Source organism: Phoenix dactylifera, chromosome 1, assembly GCF_051530095.1.
Source record: "Phoenix dactylifera cultivar Ajwa chromosome 1, Ajwa_hap1_PhDact_Kaust_v1.1, whole genome shotgun sequence".
In the NCBI taxonomy this organism is placed as follows: domain Eukaryota; kingdom Viridiplantae; phylum Streptophyta; class Magnoliopsida; order Arecales; family Arecaceae; genus Phoenix; species Phoenix dactylifera.
Window position 1 is genome coordinate 49,104,841 of NC_143190.1, and position 20,774 is coordinate 49,125,614.

The 20,774-nt window shown below is 41.3% G+C and overlaps 2 protein-coding genes and 1 long non-coding RNA gene across 8 annotated transcripts; 1 reads left to right on the top strand and 2 right to left on the bottom strand.

The window, feature by feature from the left end:
* Positions 1 to 2,963: 2,963 nt before the first annotated feature.
* LOC120110495 (uncharacterized) lies at positions 2,964 to 12,376 on the bottom strand. Of its 6 annotated transcripts, none has more exons than XM_088704818.1 (4): positions 11,666 to 12,376; positions 9,744 to 9,795; positions 7,734 to 8,775; positions 2,964 to 3,132 (listed from the first exon to the last, which is right to left on the bottom strand). In XM_088704818.1, the coding sequence occupies exons 3-4, from the start codon at positions 8,641 to 8,643 to the stop codon at positions 3,122 to 3,124; spliced, it is 921 nt and encodes a 306-aa protein (XP_088560944.1). In that variant the 5' UTR covers positions 8,644 to 8,775; positions 9,744 to 9,795; positions 11,666 to 12,376; the 3' UTR covers positions 2,964 to 3,121. The 6 variants fall into 6 exon arrangements, with proteins under 6 accessions (XP_088560944.1, XP_088560925.1, XP_088560940.1 ...); XM_088704799.1 differs by lacking the exon at positions 2,964 to 3,132 and adding an exon at positions 6,010 to 7,660 and having other exon boundaries at positions 7,734 to 8,771; XM_088704814.1 differs by lacking the exon at positions 2,964 to 3,132 and adding an exon at positions 6,010 to 7,208.
* Positions 10,671 to 14,694, top strand: LOC120110496 (uncharacterized). The gene is made up of 2 exons (XR_005511515.3): positions 10,671 to 11,318; positions 14,187 to 14,694. It is a non-coding gene; the product is annotated as an uncharacterized LOC120110496 (long non-coding RNA).
* Positions 12,514 to 15,776, bottom strand: LOC103723459 (galactinol synthase 1-like). The gene is made up of 4 exons (XM_008814369.5): positions 15,331 to 15,776; positions 14,233 to 14,553; positions 13,070 to 13,204; positions 12,514 to 12,958 (listed from the first exon to the last, which is right to left on the bottom strand). Exons 1-4 carry the CDS (start codon positions 15,658 to 15,660, stop codon positions 12,737 to 12,739), a joined length of 1,008 nt encoding a protein of 335 aa, XP_008812591.1. The 5' UTR covers positions 15,661 to 15,776; the 3' UTR covers positions 12,514 to 12,736.
* Positions 15,777 to 20,774: the final 4,998 nt, after the last annotated feature.

Genomic DNA, 20,774 nt, shown 5'->3' on the forward strand with positions numbered 1-20,774 from the left:
GACCCAAATGTACAGATGGTCAGTGGACTTCAGTAAATTTCGGGCTTTTCCCAAGTGTTGCCGAAACCTGAGCTTGGTTTGTGAGTTTGTTTCTTTTAGGCAGGGATTATAGTTGGGAACCAAGTGAAACCTTGTTCCAGGAGTAAGAAAGCTGATTTTCTTCTGAACTTTTTTTTTTTTCTTTCTACGATGGACGTTTCACACCATTCTAATGTGAATATATCCAAAAGAGTTAGAAAATAGCAGACCCGAAAAGTCCTCGAAGTCAGCGTCGCATTGGTCCATAGCACCCCACTGGATTCTGAACCTCTACTATGAACTAGAGCTGGGTATTTCACAAAGGTAGACTTATCTGAGACATTCTTCCATATCTGGTCTTGCATAAATGTGCTCATCTTTTTACCGGTCCCGGTGCACCAGCTAATGAGAGTACAAAACTAGTTCAAACTCAATATATACGTATGTACATGCAAACTCCCATGTTAAGTATACGCATAATACTTATGTTCTCTAAGGACTTAAAATATGACCTGGTTGTATTTAGTTTGCACTGGTCCCGGCAGGCCCGGTGAAGGGACTAGTTCAAACTCGACATATACGTGAAACTCCTAAGAGGCTAGTGGTCATATTTAGTCCGAACTAGTCCCGGCAAGCCGGTTGAAGAGACTAGTTCAAACAGCATAATGAGCAAACTTTTACATAATTGTTATGTCATAAAGGGACTTTAATGTAAGTATGCTTATGTCGGGTTCCAACTAGTCCCAGCATGCGCCGTGCCGAGAGTAAAAAATTTGAAAAAAGCAATTTTACAAGAAAACTCCTTAAACTATAATATTACTAATAAATCCTTCTCTTTGGAACTTGCATCAGTACCCAAACCTTAATACTTCGATTGGAAGCGATCCTGCGGGTTTATCCAGCTTCCTTTGTTAATGGGCTCCGGTTCTCTTCTCCTCTTTTAACCTAGGGTTTCTATTTCCCTAACTCCTTATCCTCTTCTGGATGGGGTTTCATATGTTCTTGAAAATGCCAATTAAGACTTCGAAGGGTTTATCTCTTCATTTATTTACATCGCATTAGAAGTTGGAAATTCTTCACACCCATAACATTTTAAGCTCCATATCTTGGAATAGGTATTAGATTTCTCCAAAGATAAAAATAATAAAAACAGCAAAAGTGAAAAAGGAGAGGAAACAAATACATGAAATGGATAATGAGACTTGTGTTGTTTCTTAAGAAAAATCATAGGATCTTTTATCTCTGAAATTAACTTTTACTACAAAATTAGAGAAAGAAAATGTGCTGACTATTATTGAAAGTATAAGCCATTTCTCTCTTCTTTGACTTGGTAGCCTCACTCTAGCAGCACCAATGAAATTTCTTATCTAGTGAAGAATTAACATCCGCAAGCAACACATTTCTTACCTAGTAGATTTTCTGGGAGGAAGAAAAACTTTTTTTTGACTTAGTTAGAAACATCAAGATCAAGATCGCTTTGGGTGAGATTCTACGAAAGTTATCATAACATTAAATCAATGTTGATTTCACTTTCCTTGCATTATTGAGGACAATTATGCACAAGAAAGTGTGTGTTTCTTTTGGGCCACGCAAATCATACTGTTAATTTATTTAATAAGTTTGTTCTTTTTTTATTAAAAAGATAAAGATCCTTTGGTTTTTTTAATCAAGCATGTCTCTCATGTGTAACAAAGCAGAAATACTGATTTGGGGCCAATGATGTTCTTGCAGTACACCGATCTATTACTCTCATGTTAGTGTAGCTTGCAAATAATCTAATCATCATATATTCGAATAAAAGACACACAAAAAGATATGAACTTAAAAATGAATGCATATTGGAACAAGCATAAAAGACGATTAACAAAAAGGCAAACGGACAAGATATATAAACTATCTTATTATTGAAGCACAAAGCCAGTAGATGTTGAATTTTATTACCCGATTAGTGTTGTTATAATCTACCACACCCTCCAATAATCTTTTCGCTTAATATAACTATAAGGACTAGTGCGGGCGTGCGTTTAGTCCTACATCGGTTATTCGCTATGTAGATCTTGAGTACTTATACAGGATCAAAGAATCCAAATAATATCCTTCCAGCTAGCCGTTTTGGATGAGATCCTGAATCGTTACAAATGGTATCAGAGTGAACTCGGCCCATAACCTACACGTAGATTAGGAGGCATTGCAGCACAGGTCAATGGTGGTTGACCATGGGCCTATCGTAGTACATGTGATTAGATTTAAATGGATTTGAACTCTTAACCTGACGAAAACGTCAGGCATAAATGGAGGGGGTATATAAAGACCCGTGCGGATGTGTGTTTAGTTCCATAATCAGTTATTTGTCGAGAAGATCTTAGGCACTTATACAGGATTAAAGAACCCAAATAATACCTTTCGGTTAGCCATTTTGGGCGAAATCCTAGGTTGTCACAATAACAAAGTTGGGAGCACATCGGTAGTAACATAGTGAAAGAATTGTGCATGCCAAACACTTGTTCGAGCTACAGTATATAGAAGATTACAAGTTATGAACTCATGGTCTGTTATATTCGACTTGGTTGAGGCGAATTTTGTATTAACTATTTGGAAATATGAATCTATGCCGCAAAATATTTTTCCCAATTTCAAATGAAGCTATTGGAGATGGACATTTCTAGGACACATATGTTTATCTGAGACTGAAGAGTTACCCATGTTTCTTCTCACGTGCATTCATGCACCCAATGCCAGTGCGAGTGATTAGGGGCATGGCCTCCTTTTGACACTTGAAAGATGCTTCATTAAAATGATAGCAAGAGATATGCTTTCGTATTTAAAGCTCGGGCCTACCATCTATACTAATCCATTCATACTACTTCCTGTCACGATCCGGACCCGGATCCGTGACACGGCCGCCCTATTGCCGACTACTGCTCACAATAGCACGAAGCCTCATATACGAATAACAAGGTAGTCAAGTTTCATATATATAACATTACCAGTATAACTTACTGGGCGATCAAAAGTACAGAGCTTCTATAATATTTTATGTATACAAAAGTATATTTATCCAAAAATGAAACCCTGATGCAGAAAGTGTCTCTTGCCGCTATCACTAATGGTAGTCTGAAAAAAAATATGAATAAATTGGTATGAGTTACACGGTTTAGTAAGTAATCATGCATAATTTTACTGGATCAAGTGTAATACTAAACATTTTTAAGTAGGATTTGAGAAGCTAACATGTGCATCAAATAACAACTTTTCATAATAAAATATTCATACTAAGCCGGTAAATCGGTGTATACAGCAACATATCTTTTCATGAGAATGCATCGTAAAACTTTATGCCGGTAATTTATGCTTAAAATCTACATTCTTAAATTTTTAGCTACAACCGTACTTAACTCTCACGATAAGGATCGTTATGCCTAGATATTCTTACCCATTGGCGGGGCCCATATGCTCAGTTATTCTTACCCACTGGCGGAGGCCATCCATAGCATCTCAGAGTCCATAAGTAGTACTTTTCACAAATCATACTCATAAGTAGAGTGAAAACTCATTGATAGCATCTTAAACAACTAATCTTATGTTCATGCCACAAATACTATTTTTAATGTAATCATAACATTATAATTCATGTAGTGCATAATTTAGAATGCATAAATAACACTTTATAATTTCTATAAACAAAGCATTTTCATGATCTATAAAACAATAAGATTAGGGCAGATTACCTACACTAATTTGTTCAAAATTCCTTCAAATTGGTTAATCGGCTCTTTGATCACCTATCATGTCAAAAAGGACACTTATTTAGTAAGTATCCCCTAATTCTAAATTAATCCGTCATTAAGACCCTACCCAGGGGTTTTGCTTGAATTCGAGTCATATGGGAAACTTACATTGAAATCCTCTTAAAATTTCTTGCTTATTGGACTTTTAGGACGTAGGATTTTTACTTATTTTGCAAGCCTTTAGCCTAATTTCATGTAATTTGAGTCACAAGGCTTCCGAGCTCAATTTTAGGCTAGTCCCAGCTCAATTTAACCCACTATTGGAATGCTTGAGCTTGGTTTAAAATCAAATCGAGCCCACATAGACCAATTTGGTCTTAAATTACAGGACCGGGCCTGGTTCAGAATTAGGTCTAGTCCTTTTTGCGTCAAATTGGTCTTCTGATTAGGTCATCGGGCTCAGTCCAAGGTCTAATTGGGTCTAAGTTTGGTCTAGGGTCAAATATGGGCCCAAAAGAGTATTGGGCCCAGTTGATTTTTGAGCCCAGGTATTATATTCTCCCCCCCTAAATAAATTTCGTCCTTGAAATTAATATACCTCAGTCCTCGAAAAGCTGTGGATAACTTCTGCGCATCTCATCTTCAAGTTTCTAGGTAGCCTCCCTTTTTGAGTGATTGGTCCACTGGACTTTAACATAAGGGATGGTGTGCCTCCGAAAAATCTGTTCTTTTCTATCAACGATATGCAGAGAAACCTCTTCATAAGTCAAATCTTTATTTATTTGCGAAGGTTCGTATCGTATCACACAACATGGCTAGGATCTGAGATGTATCTCCGTGGAAGGGAGACATGAAAGACATCATGTATGCTTGACAACTTTGGGGGTAAGGCTAATTTGTAAGCAACCTAGCCCACTCCGGCAAGAACCCCAAATGGATCAATGTAACGAAGACTCAAATTGCCGTGTCGTCCAAATCTGGTGACACCTTTTGAGGAAGAGACTTTTAAAAAGACAAAGTTTCCCTCCAAAAATTCTAATTCCCTTCTTCCTCTGTTAGCCCAACTTTTCTGCCTATCCTAGGCAACCTAAAGCCTTTGCTTGATCAAAAGCACTTTGTCTTTGGCATTCTGAACCAACTCAGGACCCAGTAACTTCTGTTCCTCGACATCGTCTCAATGCAGAGGTGATCGGTATTTTCTCCTTTATAAAGCTTCATATGGGGCCATCTGGATGCTGGAATAGTAACTGTTATTGCAAGCAAACTCCACCAGAAATATGTGATCATCCCAGCACCCACCTAAGTCAACAGTGCAGGCTCTCAACATGTCCTCCAGGGTCTGGATCGTCCGCTTTGACTGACCATCAGTCTGAGGGTGATAGGATGTACTGAGCCTCAATTCAATATGCATGGCTCTCTGAAAGCTTTCCTAGAATCTAGATACAAATCGAGGGTCGCGATCAAATATGATGCTCACTGGTACTCCATGCAGGCGTACTATTTTGTCGATATATTTATGAGCTAGTATGTCCAATGAAGTACCAACTCTGAAGGATAGAAAGTGAGTTGACTTTGTAAGGCGATCTATAATTACCCACACAACATCATTCTTTCTCACTATTCTCGGGAGCCTGTAACGAAGTCCATAGTGATGTGCTCCCACTTCCATTCTGAAATTTCTAGTGGTTCAAGTAACCCAGCGGGCCTTTGATATTCTTCTTTCACCTGCTGACAAGTCAAGCATCGAGCCACATATTCAGCTATCTCTCTTCATACCATTCCACTAGAAATGTTCTCGTAAATCTTTGTACATTTTGGTACTGATAGGGTGAACAAAAAAACGAGATTGATGAGCTCCTTCTAAGATTTCTTTCTTGAGGTCAACATCAGTTGGAACACATAGCCGGCTACCAAATGTCAGGGTACCATTAGGGTGGATCTGGAGTTTGGGTCACAACCCTTTCTCCACTTCATCTCTAAGCTGACGTATATGTGCATCTAACTGCTGAGCAACCTTTATTCTGTCAATCAGCGTTGGCCGCACTCTCAAAGTGGCCAGTAGACTCCTTGTAGTTTGTGTAACCACTTCAACCCGCATTCTGTCAAGATCCTTTTGAATCTGTGGTTGAGTGGTGAGTAATGCAGTGGAGCCCACTGCTGACTTTCTGCTCAGAGCAACAACCACAACATTGGCCTTCCCTGGATGGTACTTAATGCTAAGGTCATAGTCTCTTCAATAGTTCCAGCCATCTTCTCTGTCTCATATTTAACTTCTTTTGTGTGAATATGTATTTCAGGCTCTTATGATCTGTATATACTTTACAGTGCTCACCATATAAATAGTGTCTCCAAATCTTTAGGACGAAGACCACTGCCGCTAGCTCCAAGTCATGAGTCGGATAATTTTGCTCATAAGGTTTCAGTTGTTTGGAGGAATAGGCCACCACCTTGCCATTTTGCATGAGTACATAGCCTAGCCCATTCTTGGAAACATTACTGTAAATAGTGAATTCTCGACTAGTGGATGACAAAGTTAGAATTGGAGCAGATACCAACCTCTATTTCAGCTCCTGGAATCTTTTCTCGCAATTGTCGTACCAAATAAACAGCTCGTTTCTTAGTTAAACGAGCCAAAAGGGTGGCGATCCAGGAGAATCCTTCCACAACCCGTCGGTAATAATCGGCCAGTCCCAAGAAGCTTCTAATCTCTTTGATGTTGGTCGGACGAGACCAATCCACCATCGCTTCTATCTTCTTGGAATCCACTGCCACTCCATCCTTAGAGATTACATGCCCGAGAAATGCCACATTGCTTAGCCAGAATTCACACTTGTTCAGCTTGGCATACAACCTTTTCTCTCGGAGAGTCTGTAGTACTACTCTCAAGTGGTCTACATGCTCCTCCTTGCTCCTTGAGTAGATCAGTATATCATCAATGAAGACGATCACAAATTGATCCAAATTCTGCTTAAAGACTCTGTTCATTAAGTCCATGAAAGCAGCTGGAGCGTTGGTCAGTCGAAAGGCATAACCAAAAATTCATAGTGCCCGTACCTGGTTCGAAATGCGGTCTTTGGTACGTCATCAGCTTTTATCTTCAATTGGTGATATCCAGACCGCAAGTCTACCTTAGAGAAAACTTAAGCACCTTGCAGCTGATCGAATAGGTCGTTTATCCAGGGCAGACGATATTTGTTCTTTATTGTTACCTTGTTCAATTCCCGGTGATCAACACACAGCCACATACTCCCATCTTTTTTTTCACAAATAGGACAGGAGGTCCCCACATAGACACACTAGGCTGGATAAACTTCTTGTCCAGGAGTTCCTGTAGCTGGATCTTTAAATCCCTCAGCTCGGCAAAGGCCATTCGATAAGGAGCTTTGGAAATAGGTCCTACTCTTGGCGCGAGATCGATGGTAAATTCGACCTCTCGATCAGGGGGTAATTCCGGTAATTCATCTAAAAAAACATCCGGATATTTTCTGACTACTAGTATATCTTCCAGTTTGGTCTCCTCTCGGGTATCCGTTACACATGCTAAATAAGCCTTACACCCTTTCCTTAATGCCTTTACGGCATTCAAGGCAAAAATAAAATGTAATGCTGATTGACATTGCAAGGGTGCTTCACCTTGGAAGAAGAACTCTGGTTCTTCAGGTATCCGAAATACCACTCTTTTACTGTAGAGTTAATTTGAGAGTGGTACTGAGACATCCAATCCATTTCCAAAATAATGTCAAAGTCTTGCATGTCAAGTTGTATAAGATTTATCACTAGCTCTCTTACCCCTATACGAATTATACAATTCTTGTATATAGTGTCAACAATTATTATTTTCTGAAGGGGTGTAGCAACATGCAGTGGTTCTTCTAGTTTCTCAGGTGTGCAGTGTAATTGTCTTAAAAAACTAACTGAAACAAAAAAAATGTGTAAAGCCAGAATCAAACAAAATAGAAGCATCAATCGAGTTGACTGGTAGTGTACCTGTCACCACCCGGTCGCTAGCATTGGCATCCTGATGGGTCAGTGCAAAGACTCGAGGATTGTTCCTTGGCCTCTGGTCCCTAGGTACAAGAGGTCGGAGCTCATTCCTCCTCTTATTCAGGCAGTCGCGTGCCAAGTGTCCAGTCTGCCCGCAACTAAAACATGCCCCTACTCTCCTTAGACAAGGCCCACTATGGGATTTGCCACAGCAGGCACAGACCCTAAACTGCTTCTTCTGAATCAGCGTGCTCCTGAAATTTCTTGGCTTGCCACTCTGTCTCCCAGCTGGTCTAGGTCTCTTCAGGTCAGCCCTTTCCCTATCATATCTTCTCAATTCAGCCTCCACTTTCAGGGCTCTGTCCAAAATATCCCGGTAACTGGTGAATAAATGTGAGGATGTCCGGGACCTGATCCCATATCTCAGCCCTTGTTCGAACTGGTTAGCCTTACTCCTCTCGTCCTCCATGAACTGAGGGCAGAATCGGCCTAGCTCATTGAACTTGTTGGCATAATCCAGAACAGTCATATGTTCGGACTGAGTCAGCGATAAAAACTCATTCTGCTTTGTCTGCTTGACTGAGTCCGGAAAGTACCGAGTATAAAATAACCCTTTAAACTCTCTCCAGGTCATTCTATTGACCTCATATGCTATCTCCATGGAGGACCACCAAAACTCCGCATTTCCCCTCAACATAGGAATAGCTAGTCTAACTTTTACTTCTTCGGGAAATTCGAGTGCCTGATACATCTTCTCCATTTCCCGAATCCAAGTCTCAGCGGTCAAGGGGTCTGATCCACCGTCAAACATCGGTGGGTTCAGCCTACGAAACCTCTCGTAATAGGAAACCATCGGCTGTACAGGTTGGGCAGTCAACTGTATCTGTTGCTGTTGCTGAAGCAACTGTGCCATTAACTGGTACACTCCTGTCAGGTCTGCCTGGGTTGCTACGGAGTGTGGAGTAGTTTATGTAGTTAATTGGCTGCTAGGGTCTGGAGAAGGCGCTCTCATTTCTCTTTCATCCTCCATATTGTTTGCGACTACCTAGCAGTCAAGAATTTAAAATGAGATTAACATAAATTATTTTCTTCAAGTAATATATTTATAACAATCTTAACTACCCATTATCCAAAATTTTTAAGGTTATAATCTTGTTTAACCTAGAGCTCTGATACCACCAAATATCACGACTTAAACCCGAATCTGTGACACGGTCGCGCTATTATCGACTACTGCTCACAATAGCACAAAGCCTCATATACGAATAACCGGGTAGTCAAGTTTCATATGTATAACATTACTAGTATAACTTACTGGGTAATCAAAAGTACAAAATTTCTATAACATTTTATGTAGACAAAAGTATATTTATCCAAAAATAAAACTCTGGTGCAAAAAGTGTCTCTTGCCACTATCACTGACGGTGGCCTGAAAGAAAATATGAATAAATTGGTATGAGCTACACGGCTCAGTAAGTATTCATATATAATCTTACCGGATCAAGTGTAATACTAAACATTTTTAAGTAAGATTTGAGAAGCTAACATGTGCATTAAATAACAACTTTTCATAATAAAATATTCATACTGAGCCCGTAAATCGGTGTATGTACTAACATATCTTTTCATGAGAATGCATCGTAAAACTATATGCCGGTAATTCAGGTTTAAAATCTACACTCTTATATTTTTAGCTACGGCCGTACTTAACTCCTACGACAAGAATCGTTATGCCTAGTTATTCTTACCCACTGGCGGGGGCCATCCATAGCATCTGAGAGCCCATAACTAGTACTTTTTTACAAATCATACTCATAAGTAGAGTGAAAACTCATTAATAGCATCTTAAACAACTAATCTTATGTTCATGCCATAAATACTATTTTTAATATAATCATAACATTATAATTCATGAAGTGCATAATTTAGAATGCATAAATAACACTTTATAATTTCTATAAGCAAAGCATTTTCATGATCTATAAAACAATAAGATTAGGGCAGATTACTTACACTTTAATTCGTTCAAAATTCCTTTAAGCTGGTTAATCGGCTCTTTGATCACCTATCATGTCAAAAAGGACACTTATTTAGTAAGTATCTCCATATTCCTATAATTAATCAGTCATTAAGACCCTACCTAGGGGTTTTGCTTGAATTCGAGTCGTATGGGGAACTTAGATTGAAATCCTCTTAAAATTTCTTGCTTATTGGACTTTTAGGATGTAGGGTTTTTGTTTATTTTGCAAGCCCTTAGCCTAATTTCATATAATTTGAGTCACAAGGCTTCCGAGCTCAATTTTAGGCTAGTCCCAGCTCAACTTAACCCGCTATTAGAATGCTTAAGCTTGGTTTAAAATCAAATCGAGCCCACATAGACCAATTTGGTCTCTAATTACAGGATTGGGCTTGGTTCAGGATTAGGTCTAGTCCTTTCTAGATCAAATTGGTCTTCTGATTGGGTCATTGGGCTCAGTCTAAGGTCTAATTGGGTCTAACTTTGGTTCAGGGTTAATTTAAATTATTTGGGCTTGAATCAGGGCCGACCCGCGACTAATTTGGTCTCTAAACAGTTGATTTGGGCTTGGATTAGGGCCGGCCCGAGTCCACTAAATCCAATTTGATCCATTATTTTAAAATATTTTGGGCTCGGCCCAAAGCCAGCTCGAGTCCAATCAGTGCACAGTCTAATTTAATTGGGTTCAGACCCAATTAAACGTTTACTCAACCTAATTAAATTTTATTTAGCTTAATCAATTTAAATCCCAATCTGATTAAACTCAATTGAATTTAGATCAAATCCAACCCGAACTAATCCAAATCTATTTAATTTCTTTAAATCGGATTGGATTGGTTCGAATTTGAATGCAACCCGTTAACCCAAACCCAACCCGTTAACCCATTCCCTCCTCCTCCTCCTCCCCCTCCCCCTCCAGAAGCCTCTCCCGAACCCTCTTTCCACCAAGGTGGTAGCCTAGTGGTACTGGGCAGCAATTCTAACCACAAGGTCCTAAGTTCGAATCGTTGCGGCGACGATTAAATTGTGGACCGGAGCTCACTACTTTGGCCACTGCTTGGACTTGTGGTGTAGGACCGCTCTTGAACCGCTAGTAGCCGGGGTGGTGCCGGGTGTGACGTACTCACACGTGGGACTCGAGCCAGAGCTCAGAGGAGTAGCTGAGCCGGGCCTATGGGTGGGGAGGGTATGAGTAAAACCGGTCGGGGTGCCCAACACACGGCCATTTCTGCCCGCATCGAACATTCTCCTGGCGGGGCGGGGGCCCTGGGGCTGCTACGCGGGGGTGGGCTTGTCCCTTCCTCCCCCCTACCCCTTTTCTTTAGCGAGAAAAAAAAAAAAAAAAAAAAAAAAAAACCCTCTTTCCACCCTAATCTCCTCCCCTTCCCATCTCAAGGAAGAGGAGGCGGCTCGGGAGAGGCCGAGCAGCACCCCCCTTCCCCCCCCTTCCTTTTCCCCGGCCGGCCTGTGGCACCCGGACTGGCCTACGGCCGCGCGGGCGGCTCACGGCCGCGACGGGTGGCCTGCGGCCGAGGTCGCGGCCGGCGCCGGCGCTCGCGATCGGCGGCTAGGTGAGTCCTTCTTCTTCTTTCTTGTTTTTTTTTCTTTCTTCGAACTGGAGGAGGCCGATCCTGGGGGTCAGGCCACGGCCGGCGGCGTCCGCGGCTGACTCCTGCGGCCGTGTCCGTGGCCGTGCTCGCGGCCGGCCTGCGGCCTATACCTGCGGCCGAGCCGAGGCCGGCGGCGTTCACGCCGTCGGCGACGTCCCCGGCTGCGCATGGGTAACCCCCTCCCCCTTCTTCAGTTCTTCCCCTCCCTCTTCTTCTTCTTTTCTTTTCTTTCTTTCTTTCTTTCTTTCTTTCTTTCTTTTAATTCACATACTAAACAAATTGAGAGGAGGTAGCCGGAAGGGATTTACCTTGATTCCGAAAGAGGTTGCAGTGTCCCGTGCTCCGGTGCCTCCACTCCAACACCTCCTTTGCCGGTTCACAGGTTCCTAAGGTCCTGAGGGAGAACCAGATACGGTAGAGAGGTTTAATTAGGCATTCTTAAGCGGTGTAACCCCTTTAGCTAGGGCGAGGTGTCACCCTCAGCTTCCCCCACGTGAAGGGCGCCCTCCTCTGATTCCCATCTGGCCCTAGTCACCTCCATCCCGAGAACATGACGTGGCACTCATTGAGCTGCTAAATATGGGCTCCAATTGGCCCACTACGTATCCTGGCCCTATGCTCAAATATGGGCCCAAAAGGGTATTGGGCCCAGTTGATTTTTGGGCCCAGGTATTGCACTTCCTGTACTCATTGATGCATCCAACGCTATTGCAAGTGATATTGTGGCATTGCCTCCTTTTGACACTTCAATGATGCTTCATGAAAAATGATATTAACATAAACGCTTTTGATGGGAATTGTTGGACCTCATGGAACATGCGATGTTGTTGTATATTTATGTTAGAAAGCTTTTGAATTTCTTTTTCTAATAAAGAGGGTCCACCATTTTTTTCTTCTTCTTTATAAAGAGTCTTGCTTTGATGGATTAGGTTGTGTTATTTTTTAGTTCAGAAAATATATCGCTTCTGTCAGTATTTACAGAGTCATGGACACTATAATTTTATACGTCATTAGGACATCATCATTGATGGAAGCCTAGTTTCATTTTTTGAAGATCAAAACTAATTTTCCTGGCTCATGGAGAGTAGAGTTCATGATGTTCAACATTAACAGACTAGATAAATAAACACCACTCAAAATCTATATTCTCTCGGGATTTTTCTCAAGAGTAGAACACCACTGGAAATTTATATTACTTCGAGATTTTTCTCAAGAATAGACATCAACTTTTGTCCTCTTGGCCCAAGTGGATGATCCTACAGAATAGGTAGATGATCAAAGGTAGCGACCTTTGAAATTGGCAGCTAGCTATTCATTACATAAATTTTCAAATAGCTTTCAAAATTCCTCCATTCACTCTTCATCTTTGCTAGCCTCACTTAAGCTGCAGATGGTGCAGGGATGTAGTTAATTGTGGGCTCTGGCATGCCTGCCATGATCGGTGTAGGCTTTGAGAAGGCCTCTCCCTCTGAAACCATGTCCTCTGCCTTGAAATCAAGTGACTCATCGTTGTAGATATCCCACCATTTTTCCACTAGCATTTTGATATCCTCCCTATCCATGTTAGCTTCTTTCCCAGTGTACCTCCATGGCTTTGAACCCTGATAACATAAGAACTTCATGAGGAATGGTGATAGTAGACATCAACAATTGATGCAATTCTCTGTAACAATTTGATACACGAGAGAAGGGATGAATGACAAAGGACTTACTGCAGCACAATAGTGGACCACCTTCACCTTGTCAAGCTCAACGTTTTCTGGGTGGCGCCACAGCATGGCCAGGACCAGATTGTAAGCAAGAGGGATTGGCCTGTAGGTCTTCTCAAAGAACATGTTCAAGAAATCCTACAACAGGAAGAGATGATAAAGATGTGGGTAACTTAAATTTTCTTATCTGCTTATTTCTGAAAAAGAGAATAGATGTGAGAAGCATATGGAGGAGCTTGTATGCGTTATGTGACTCTTATGTTACTTCTAGTTCATCATATGCTTATTAACTATCCCAAAGATAGTATTGATAGTGAATCACAACCACTACCATCTGTGTCATGGTCCTTATTATAACCCTGAATTTCAAGAACTACTGCATTATAATAAGGAGAAATAAGCTACACCTTATAAATAAGATATGGCCAATCTTTAACACAAAGAAATAATAGTCAATTTAGAGGACCACCTTTGGTTTGTCCGATTCGATGACCTCAGGATTCTTGATTTTTCTTTGAAATGCTCCAGCTGAATTTTATATGGTTGTTCATGGACGTGAGGGCTTGCAAGTAGGCCCTTCTCTATCCAGAGATTGGTGGACCAAGAATATGGATCTAGGGCTCCAAACAGAACCATTAGCATCTGGGATTCTAATTCTAGTCAAACATATTGCAGCTAGCTAAGAGGGACTTGTGCCAGCTTTGTTTAGTCTATTTTTAATTAAGATGCAAGGAGTTAATTAGCTTGAGCCATTCCTATGATCTGATAAAAGTTTCTATCTTTGAAATCTGTTGCTCTCATCTATCTTATCAAAATTGCGATATTAACTCAGTTTTACAAACTGCCGATACTTAAGGATGACTATAGTGACAAAAGTAATAGTTACATCGTCATATGTAGCCATACATAGTATCAACATATGAACATGGGTTATTTTATTTTCATGTACTTTTTTACTTCTTATAATTTCTTTTGATTAGTTGACTTCTGTCCAGCTTCAACATCATAATTTCTGTCTCTAACATACTGTTTCTTTCATCAAATTATGGACAAATATCCTATTTATATCTGTTTTTAAAAATTTATATTAGCGCTGAATTTGTTCCTTTTTGAGAATAAGAATTTCAGAACAAACAGCTTTGAGAAGATGTTACCCATAGGCTCACCTGCTCAGCAAAAGGAGTTGGTGGTGTGAACTTAAGAGTCTCAAGAAGGTTCTCATAGGTTAGATGATTGGGCTCGAATACGAACATGCCGGCATTGAAGTAGAGTGGAGGAGGAGCTCCCATCTCGGCAGGCCATGCCACCTTTTCGGGGCACTGCTGGCAATAGCCAATAGAGTACTGGCGAGAGTGGCTCCATGTCTTCTCACAGAAGCAGTCCATCACAGCATAGAAGTAGCCATCGGGCATGTCAAAGAGGTGGTCTATGTTATCGAACACTTGGATATCCGCATCAAGATAGATCATCTTGCTGTACTCCTCAAACTACATGCAACAATACACCCCAATAAAACTACCGTCAGTGCTTAAATATGCCAACTTACCGAGTCTCCAGTTTATGTACATATGAATCCACAAATAAATTGAAGGAAATGTTATATGTTTCTCATAGGTCATTCTCTACTAGCTCAGTCAGGTCTGAATGATCTGCATAGAAATTTTTTACGTATGTTGTTGCTGTTGCGTGTTGCACAGGTCATTCTCTACTGGAGCAATCAATCAGTTATACTGATAATGGTAATTAACTTTGAAAAGTATGCAAAATATGGGCTATGTCTCACTCCAAATGAAATGAAATCAGATTAGTATTTTTAATTTCTATAACCCGCTCTATATATCTAAAAGAAACCCTATGTATGTGACATCTAAACTAGAATTATATATTACAAACCAAGCCAAATAACAGTAGTATTTGCTGACTTTGGGTCAGCCGCTTGCTAGCTTGATGATCCAACTCGGCTGATACTTTGGGTGAAACAAATAAATTCTAGAATCCATGTTCGTCCTTATTCTTATTCACACGTATTACTTCCAAGTATATATATGTGTGTGTGTGTGTGTGTGTGTGTGTGTGTGTGTGTGTGTGTGTGTGGTATAATTAACTGACGAGCTAACTCGGCCAGCTCACCCATCTAGCAGACAAATAAGAATTAAGAGTACTGACTTAGATCCCCGAGATCTAAAACAGCACCTAACACTACGTGCATGGCTAACAAACAATGGATCCATGCAAATATACCCCAGAAAAGGAACAGTACTTACGTTCCAGATGCGTAGCTTGGAGTAGTTGATGACGTAGTAGGCCATGGCGAACTGGGTCTGGTTCTCCGGTGGGTACACGGGCTCGATCTCCCGGACGATGCAGCCCTGCTCCCGGAGGAGCTGGCGGTGCGCCGCGGGCACGTCGGGCAGCACCGCCACGACAAGGGGGTACGCGCTGCTCACCTTCCTCAGCCCCTTGGCCAGCCCCACCACCCCCTTCACATAGTCGCCGTCGCCGGCGAGGAACGTCACATAGGCCCGCCTCGATCCCAAGCAGCCCCATGGCTCCCCACGGTACATGCTAACGTCGGCAGGAACGCCGGGGGCCATGGAACCAAGCTTATCGGAAGCTAAAACTAATTAACAATATGGGCAAGGGGTTTGGTGGAAAAATGTATCAAGGACTTCTCTCCGGCCGTTCACCGATAGCTAGCCGCTGCTTGCCGGCACGTTCGGACTCGTGGCCGCTTAAATAGACCTCAAATGGTGGTGAGATGGGGGTGAAATGATGCACAAATGAAACCCAAATGAAGGTTCTCGTGTCCTTCGTTGTTATTTTATCTTTGGGTGGTAGTAGTCTGATAAACGTGAGGTTGTGGTGGGGACTTGGCAAAGGAATGAAGGAGATGCCACAGGCCGATGATAAGGGGTCATCGATGAAATGAACGGCTGGGATTCATTTGGGTGACGTGGTTTAGGATATATGGTTGCGGGGGGCTTAGGATCTAATCTAATATTTTAGTGCGAGTTAAGTGGGAGCTGGCCATTTTCCTCGGATGTAGTAATTAAGGAGGAGGCCCAAGGGAGGATTTCAAGGAAGTCCAGTGGTCTCTTTGCTAAAGTATGGAGAGGGCTCCTGAGGTCCGACTCTTCAGAAAAGAAAAGTGACATGGTTTTAATTAATTCTATTTCTTTCTTAGCCCCTCAATTTTCACGTTTCTGCTTTTGTTAGCATCGTGACACGCTTAATGGCTGTCCGTGCGATGGTTTCTTTATTTCATAGTGACATGTACTAATTTTTTATTCAGGAGACCATCTCGTGTGATACTTAAGCATAGATAATTCTTGGCACGTTGCATGATATGCTATATTCTAATGAAATTATATAGACAAAAGTTTCATGAAAAAATAACATAATGGACACCATTTTTTTTTACTTTTCACACACTCCCTGTCCTTTTATTTAATATACTCCAGCCTCCATGTAAGAAATGGGTGATTACTAGAGATTCCATGGATGACATGTCTTAGATGTTAGTCATCCATTCATATTATTGAAAGATTGGAGTATATCATAAAGCTCAAGTAGAAATCTAAAAGAAAAAAGAGAGAGCGACTTCTAAATATTTCCGTGTACTAGAATGATGGAGTGTACCAATATTATTCAAGAAAGTTATTTTCGCTGTGTGATGATGAAAGCATATCATGCATCAGGGTTTTGCATATGCATTCCACCAATCTAGACCGCGGAAAGAAACAATCTATAGATGAAGATGTGAATAAGTTGACCTTTCCCAAGTACGAAAGAAGGGTAACGCAGTCGGGGTGGATTGCTGTAATTTTTTTTTCTCTTACTGATGATAATGGTGGCTGAATCTATTCTCTTTTTTTTTTCCTCTCTTTTTTTTCTTCTTTTTCCTTTGGTAATGACAATGGAGGCTAGGTCTTCACGTGGATCGAAGGGAGAAGAAAGGTGGATTGAAGATAATCTTGATTTGGGCTTGAATGGATTAGACTCAATCAAAGGAATTGGTGCCAATTGAAGGGTGGTGGCTGAATTTGTTTTGGACTTTGAGTCTAATATGGTGAATCTAAAAATATATGGATGGCGTGGCTACTTAGGAAGAGTCCTAATTGAGTTAGAACTCAACGGAATATGGCTAGGTGGCAGCGAATAAATGGGATAACTATGGAATATTGAAGAGGAGTCACACCCCTTCAACATCCCAATTCTAGGTAGAATAGGAGAACATCTCAGTCCCCTAATCTCGCCCCTCCTTTTTTTTTCGCGTCTCACCAAGAAAATGGGTCTCTTCTTTTCGTGATCTCTCTCTCACAAATCTTTGCATTTTTTTTTCAAATAATTCTGATATGATTTCATTCATCAAAACCTCCTCTTATAAAGAGAGAGAGAGGTTGGCATAATTAAAAGTTACAATCAAATTTACTTAGACTCATATTTAGATAAGGACATCTTTTAAAATTCAAATCTAATGATAAACTATCTAAACAACTTGCCAACTAAAGGTTGGACAAGTGTCACCCCTTCTTGGTGCGCGGATTGGAGTTTTAGGAGAGAAAACTCCACCCGTACACAAATCCTACTTCATTTAGGACTTCTCCCTTGCGGCATAGAGTTAATCCTAGTGTCATTAGGACTCCATCCCATGGGACACATGGAGCAATCCCATATAACTAAAGGCCCAATCAACACTTGGAATCAACCTAATTAGGCGTTGAAGACTCTAATCAATAGTGAACTAATTTTACTTTTTACAAGGGCTTAATCCACCACAACTTGGACTCAATGTCACTCACATAAGGACTCAATCCTCTCTCACATGGACTCAATCTTAATCACATGGACTCAATCCTCTCACACAAGGATACAATTTCTAAATTAAATCAAGACCCTTCAATGCCCTGGACTCAATTAAATTTAGGCGTTGGGATAATTAAACCAAATGTGACTTGACCCAATCCTTACATAACATGGACTCTTTTGATGTCACTTGGCATTCAATTACAAGGACTCAATTGAAGATTCAATTTAGCAAACTTACAACTCATATTAGGACTCAATCATAAACATAAATCAGCAAATTGCAAACCCAAAACAAGAACTCAAATAAACCCAAAATAAAAGGACTCAATGTGGTCTAATTGACCAAAATAAAATAGATTCAATCCAATGTAATTAAATGCTGGAAATTATGAACCCAATGTGTTTTCGAGCACTCCTAAGCAAAGATCCAAACTCGACGTACATCTATTATGACTTGGGCTCATGCTCCTGCATCAATTCCTTCCTGCTAGGAAAGAACTCGACTATGTCGAGTTGAGGCTGAATTGATGATTCCTAGCCTAAGTGAATTTGGTCTACTGCATGGGCGCGGGTTGCTTGGCACGAGATGTGTGACATGGCTGGCCGCTACGCACTCTGATATGGGTGCACACGCTCGGCTGGTGCGCACGAAGCTGATGCATGGCAAGGTCTGATCCACAGTTGAAGAGGGCGCTCACTGTGCTATTGGGGTGGGACCAATTACATGCTCCTCTGAATTTTCAAAATCGGCCTCCTTGGGATCCAATGCGAACATGACCTCGGTTTCATGGATAACCTCCTCAGAAATTTTAGATCCGACTTCCTTTGTAGCTAATGCGATCATGGCTCCAGTTTCATAGCTGACCTCCATGCTTGTTTCTATTTGGAACGGAAGCTCGTTTTCATCATGGCTATAATTTGCTCCAGCATCAGAATTTTCTGCTTCAGCAACTCATCCTTTGTTGCGGCCATCAAGTAAGGACACTTGGTCGCCCTCTGAATGTTCAGGTTTGATGCTACTGTCCACTGAAGTTGCAACAACCTCTGCATCGTATTCTGAAATTTCAGAACTAGCACCCTTAGCCATTGATGCGAGCAGGGCTTCATCCGCAGGGGTTTCTTCTTCGTCTCCTTCGTTTCCTTCATCATCAGCGGGTTGAGGAAAAGGAGGGACTTCAGAAGGCTCTATGATCTCATCTTCCTCACATACCAACGCGAAACATTAGTCTCTAGTGGGGAAAACGATGGCGAAACGGCCTCGACCGCCGCATTTGTAGCATTCTACAGGGTTCCCACTTTGCGGCATAGGTCGTGGCATAGGTCCATTACCCTTTTCATTGGCCCTTGTAGCACCTTTATCTTGATATGAACTTCGAATAGTAGAGGTTTCAGATGTAAAAATTGGGGCGTTACCTCGAGGAAAAGGGACTTCTCGGTTGCTGCAATTTAGAGGCCATCGCACGATCAGTGTTTGTGTAGGGCGTCGTTGTTGCTGCTGTGACTCCATGCGAAGCGCGAGTTGGTACGCCTCCTCCTTCTGTCGTATAAGATCCATTCGATGGAGGATTTCATCCAGCTTCTTATCTTTTTGGCTACGAAGTCGTAGTCGTGCCTCCGTACGATCCATCTCTTCTTCTTCTCGTTGTTGAGACCGCCAATCGGTGTTGTAAGCATGGTGATGTTGAGATCGCCAATCAGTGTTGTAAGTATGGTGCTATTGAAATCACCAATCAGTGTTGTAAGCACGGTCGGTCCACATATTCATGGTGAACAAAGGATTTGCTCTGGTTGGTGAAGGATCCTTTGCTCTGATACCAATTGACGCAGTCGAAGTGGATTGCTGTAATTTTTTTTCTCTTACTGATGATGATGGTGGCTGAATCTATTCTTTTTTTTTCTCTTTTTTTCTTCTTTTTCCTCTGGTAATGGCAATGGAGGCTAGGTCTTCAAATGGATCGACGGGAGAAGAAAGGTGGATTGAAGATAATCTTGATTTGGGCTCAAATGGATTAGACCCGATCAAAGGAATTGGTGCCAATTGAAGGGTGGCGGCTGAATTTGTTTTGGATTTTGAGTCTAATATGGTGGATCTAAAAATATGTGGATGGCGTGGCTACTTAGGAGGAGTCTTAATTGGGTTAGAACTCAAGGAAATATGGCTAGGTGGCAGCAAAAAAAAGGGATAACTATGGAATATTAAAGAGGAGTCACACCCCTTCAATATCCCAATTCTAGGCGGAATAGGAGAACGTCTCACTCCCCAAATCTCACCCCCCCCCCCCCCCCCCCCCCTTTTTTTGGAGTCTCTCCTTTTTGTGATCGTTCTCTCACAAATCTTTGAATTTTTTTTTCAAATAATTCTGATGTGATTTCATTCACCAAAACCTTCTCTTATAAAGACAGAGAGGTTGGCATAATTAGAAGTTACAATCAGATTTACTTGGACTCATATTCAAATAAAGACATCTTTTAAAATTCAAATCTAATGATAAACTGCCTAAACAACTTGCCAACTAAAAGTTGGACAAGTGTCACCCCTTCTTGGTGTGCAGATTGGAGTTTTGGGATAGAAAACTTCAACCGTACACAAGTCCTACTTCATTTAGGACTTCTCCCTTGCCGCATGGAGTTAATCCTAGTGTCATTAGGACTCTATCCCATGGGACACGTGGAGCAATCCTACATAACTAAAGACCCAATCAACACTTGGAATCAATCTAATTAGGCGTTGAAGACTCTAATCAATTGTGACTAATTTTACTTTTTACAAGAACTCAATCTCACCACAACTTGGACTCAATGTCACTCATATAAGTACTCAATCCTCTCTCACATGGACTCAATCCTCTCACACAAGGACACAGCTCCTAAATTAAATCAAGACCCTTCAATGCCTTAG

Coding starts and splice junctions, on each gene's coding strand:
- LOC120110495 (XM_088704810.1), bottom strand. CDS start 8,643: ATGGCACAGTTGCTTCAGCAACAGCAACAGATACAGTTGACTGCCCAA. Junction 7,661..7,733: donor TAGCGACCGGGTGGTGACAG/GTACACTACCAG, acceptor TTTTTGTTTCAG/TTAGTTTTTTAAGACAATTA.
- LOC103723459 (XM_008814369.5), bottom strand. CDS start 15,660: ATGGCCCCCGGCGTTCCTGCCGACGTTAGCATGTACCGTGGGGAGCCA. Junction 13,205..14,232: donor CAACTCCTTTTGCTGAGCAG/GTGAGCCTATGG, acceptor TTCCTGTTGTAG/GATTTCTTGAACATGTTCTT. Junction 12,959..13,069: donor TGGTCCACTATTGTGCTGCA/GTAAGTCCTTTG, acceptor TTATGTTATCAG/GGTTCAAAGCCATGGAGGTA.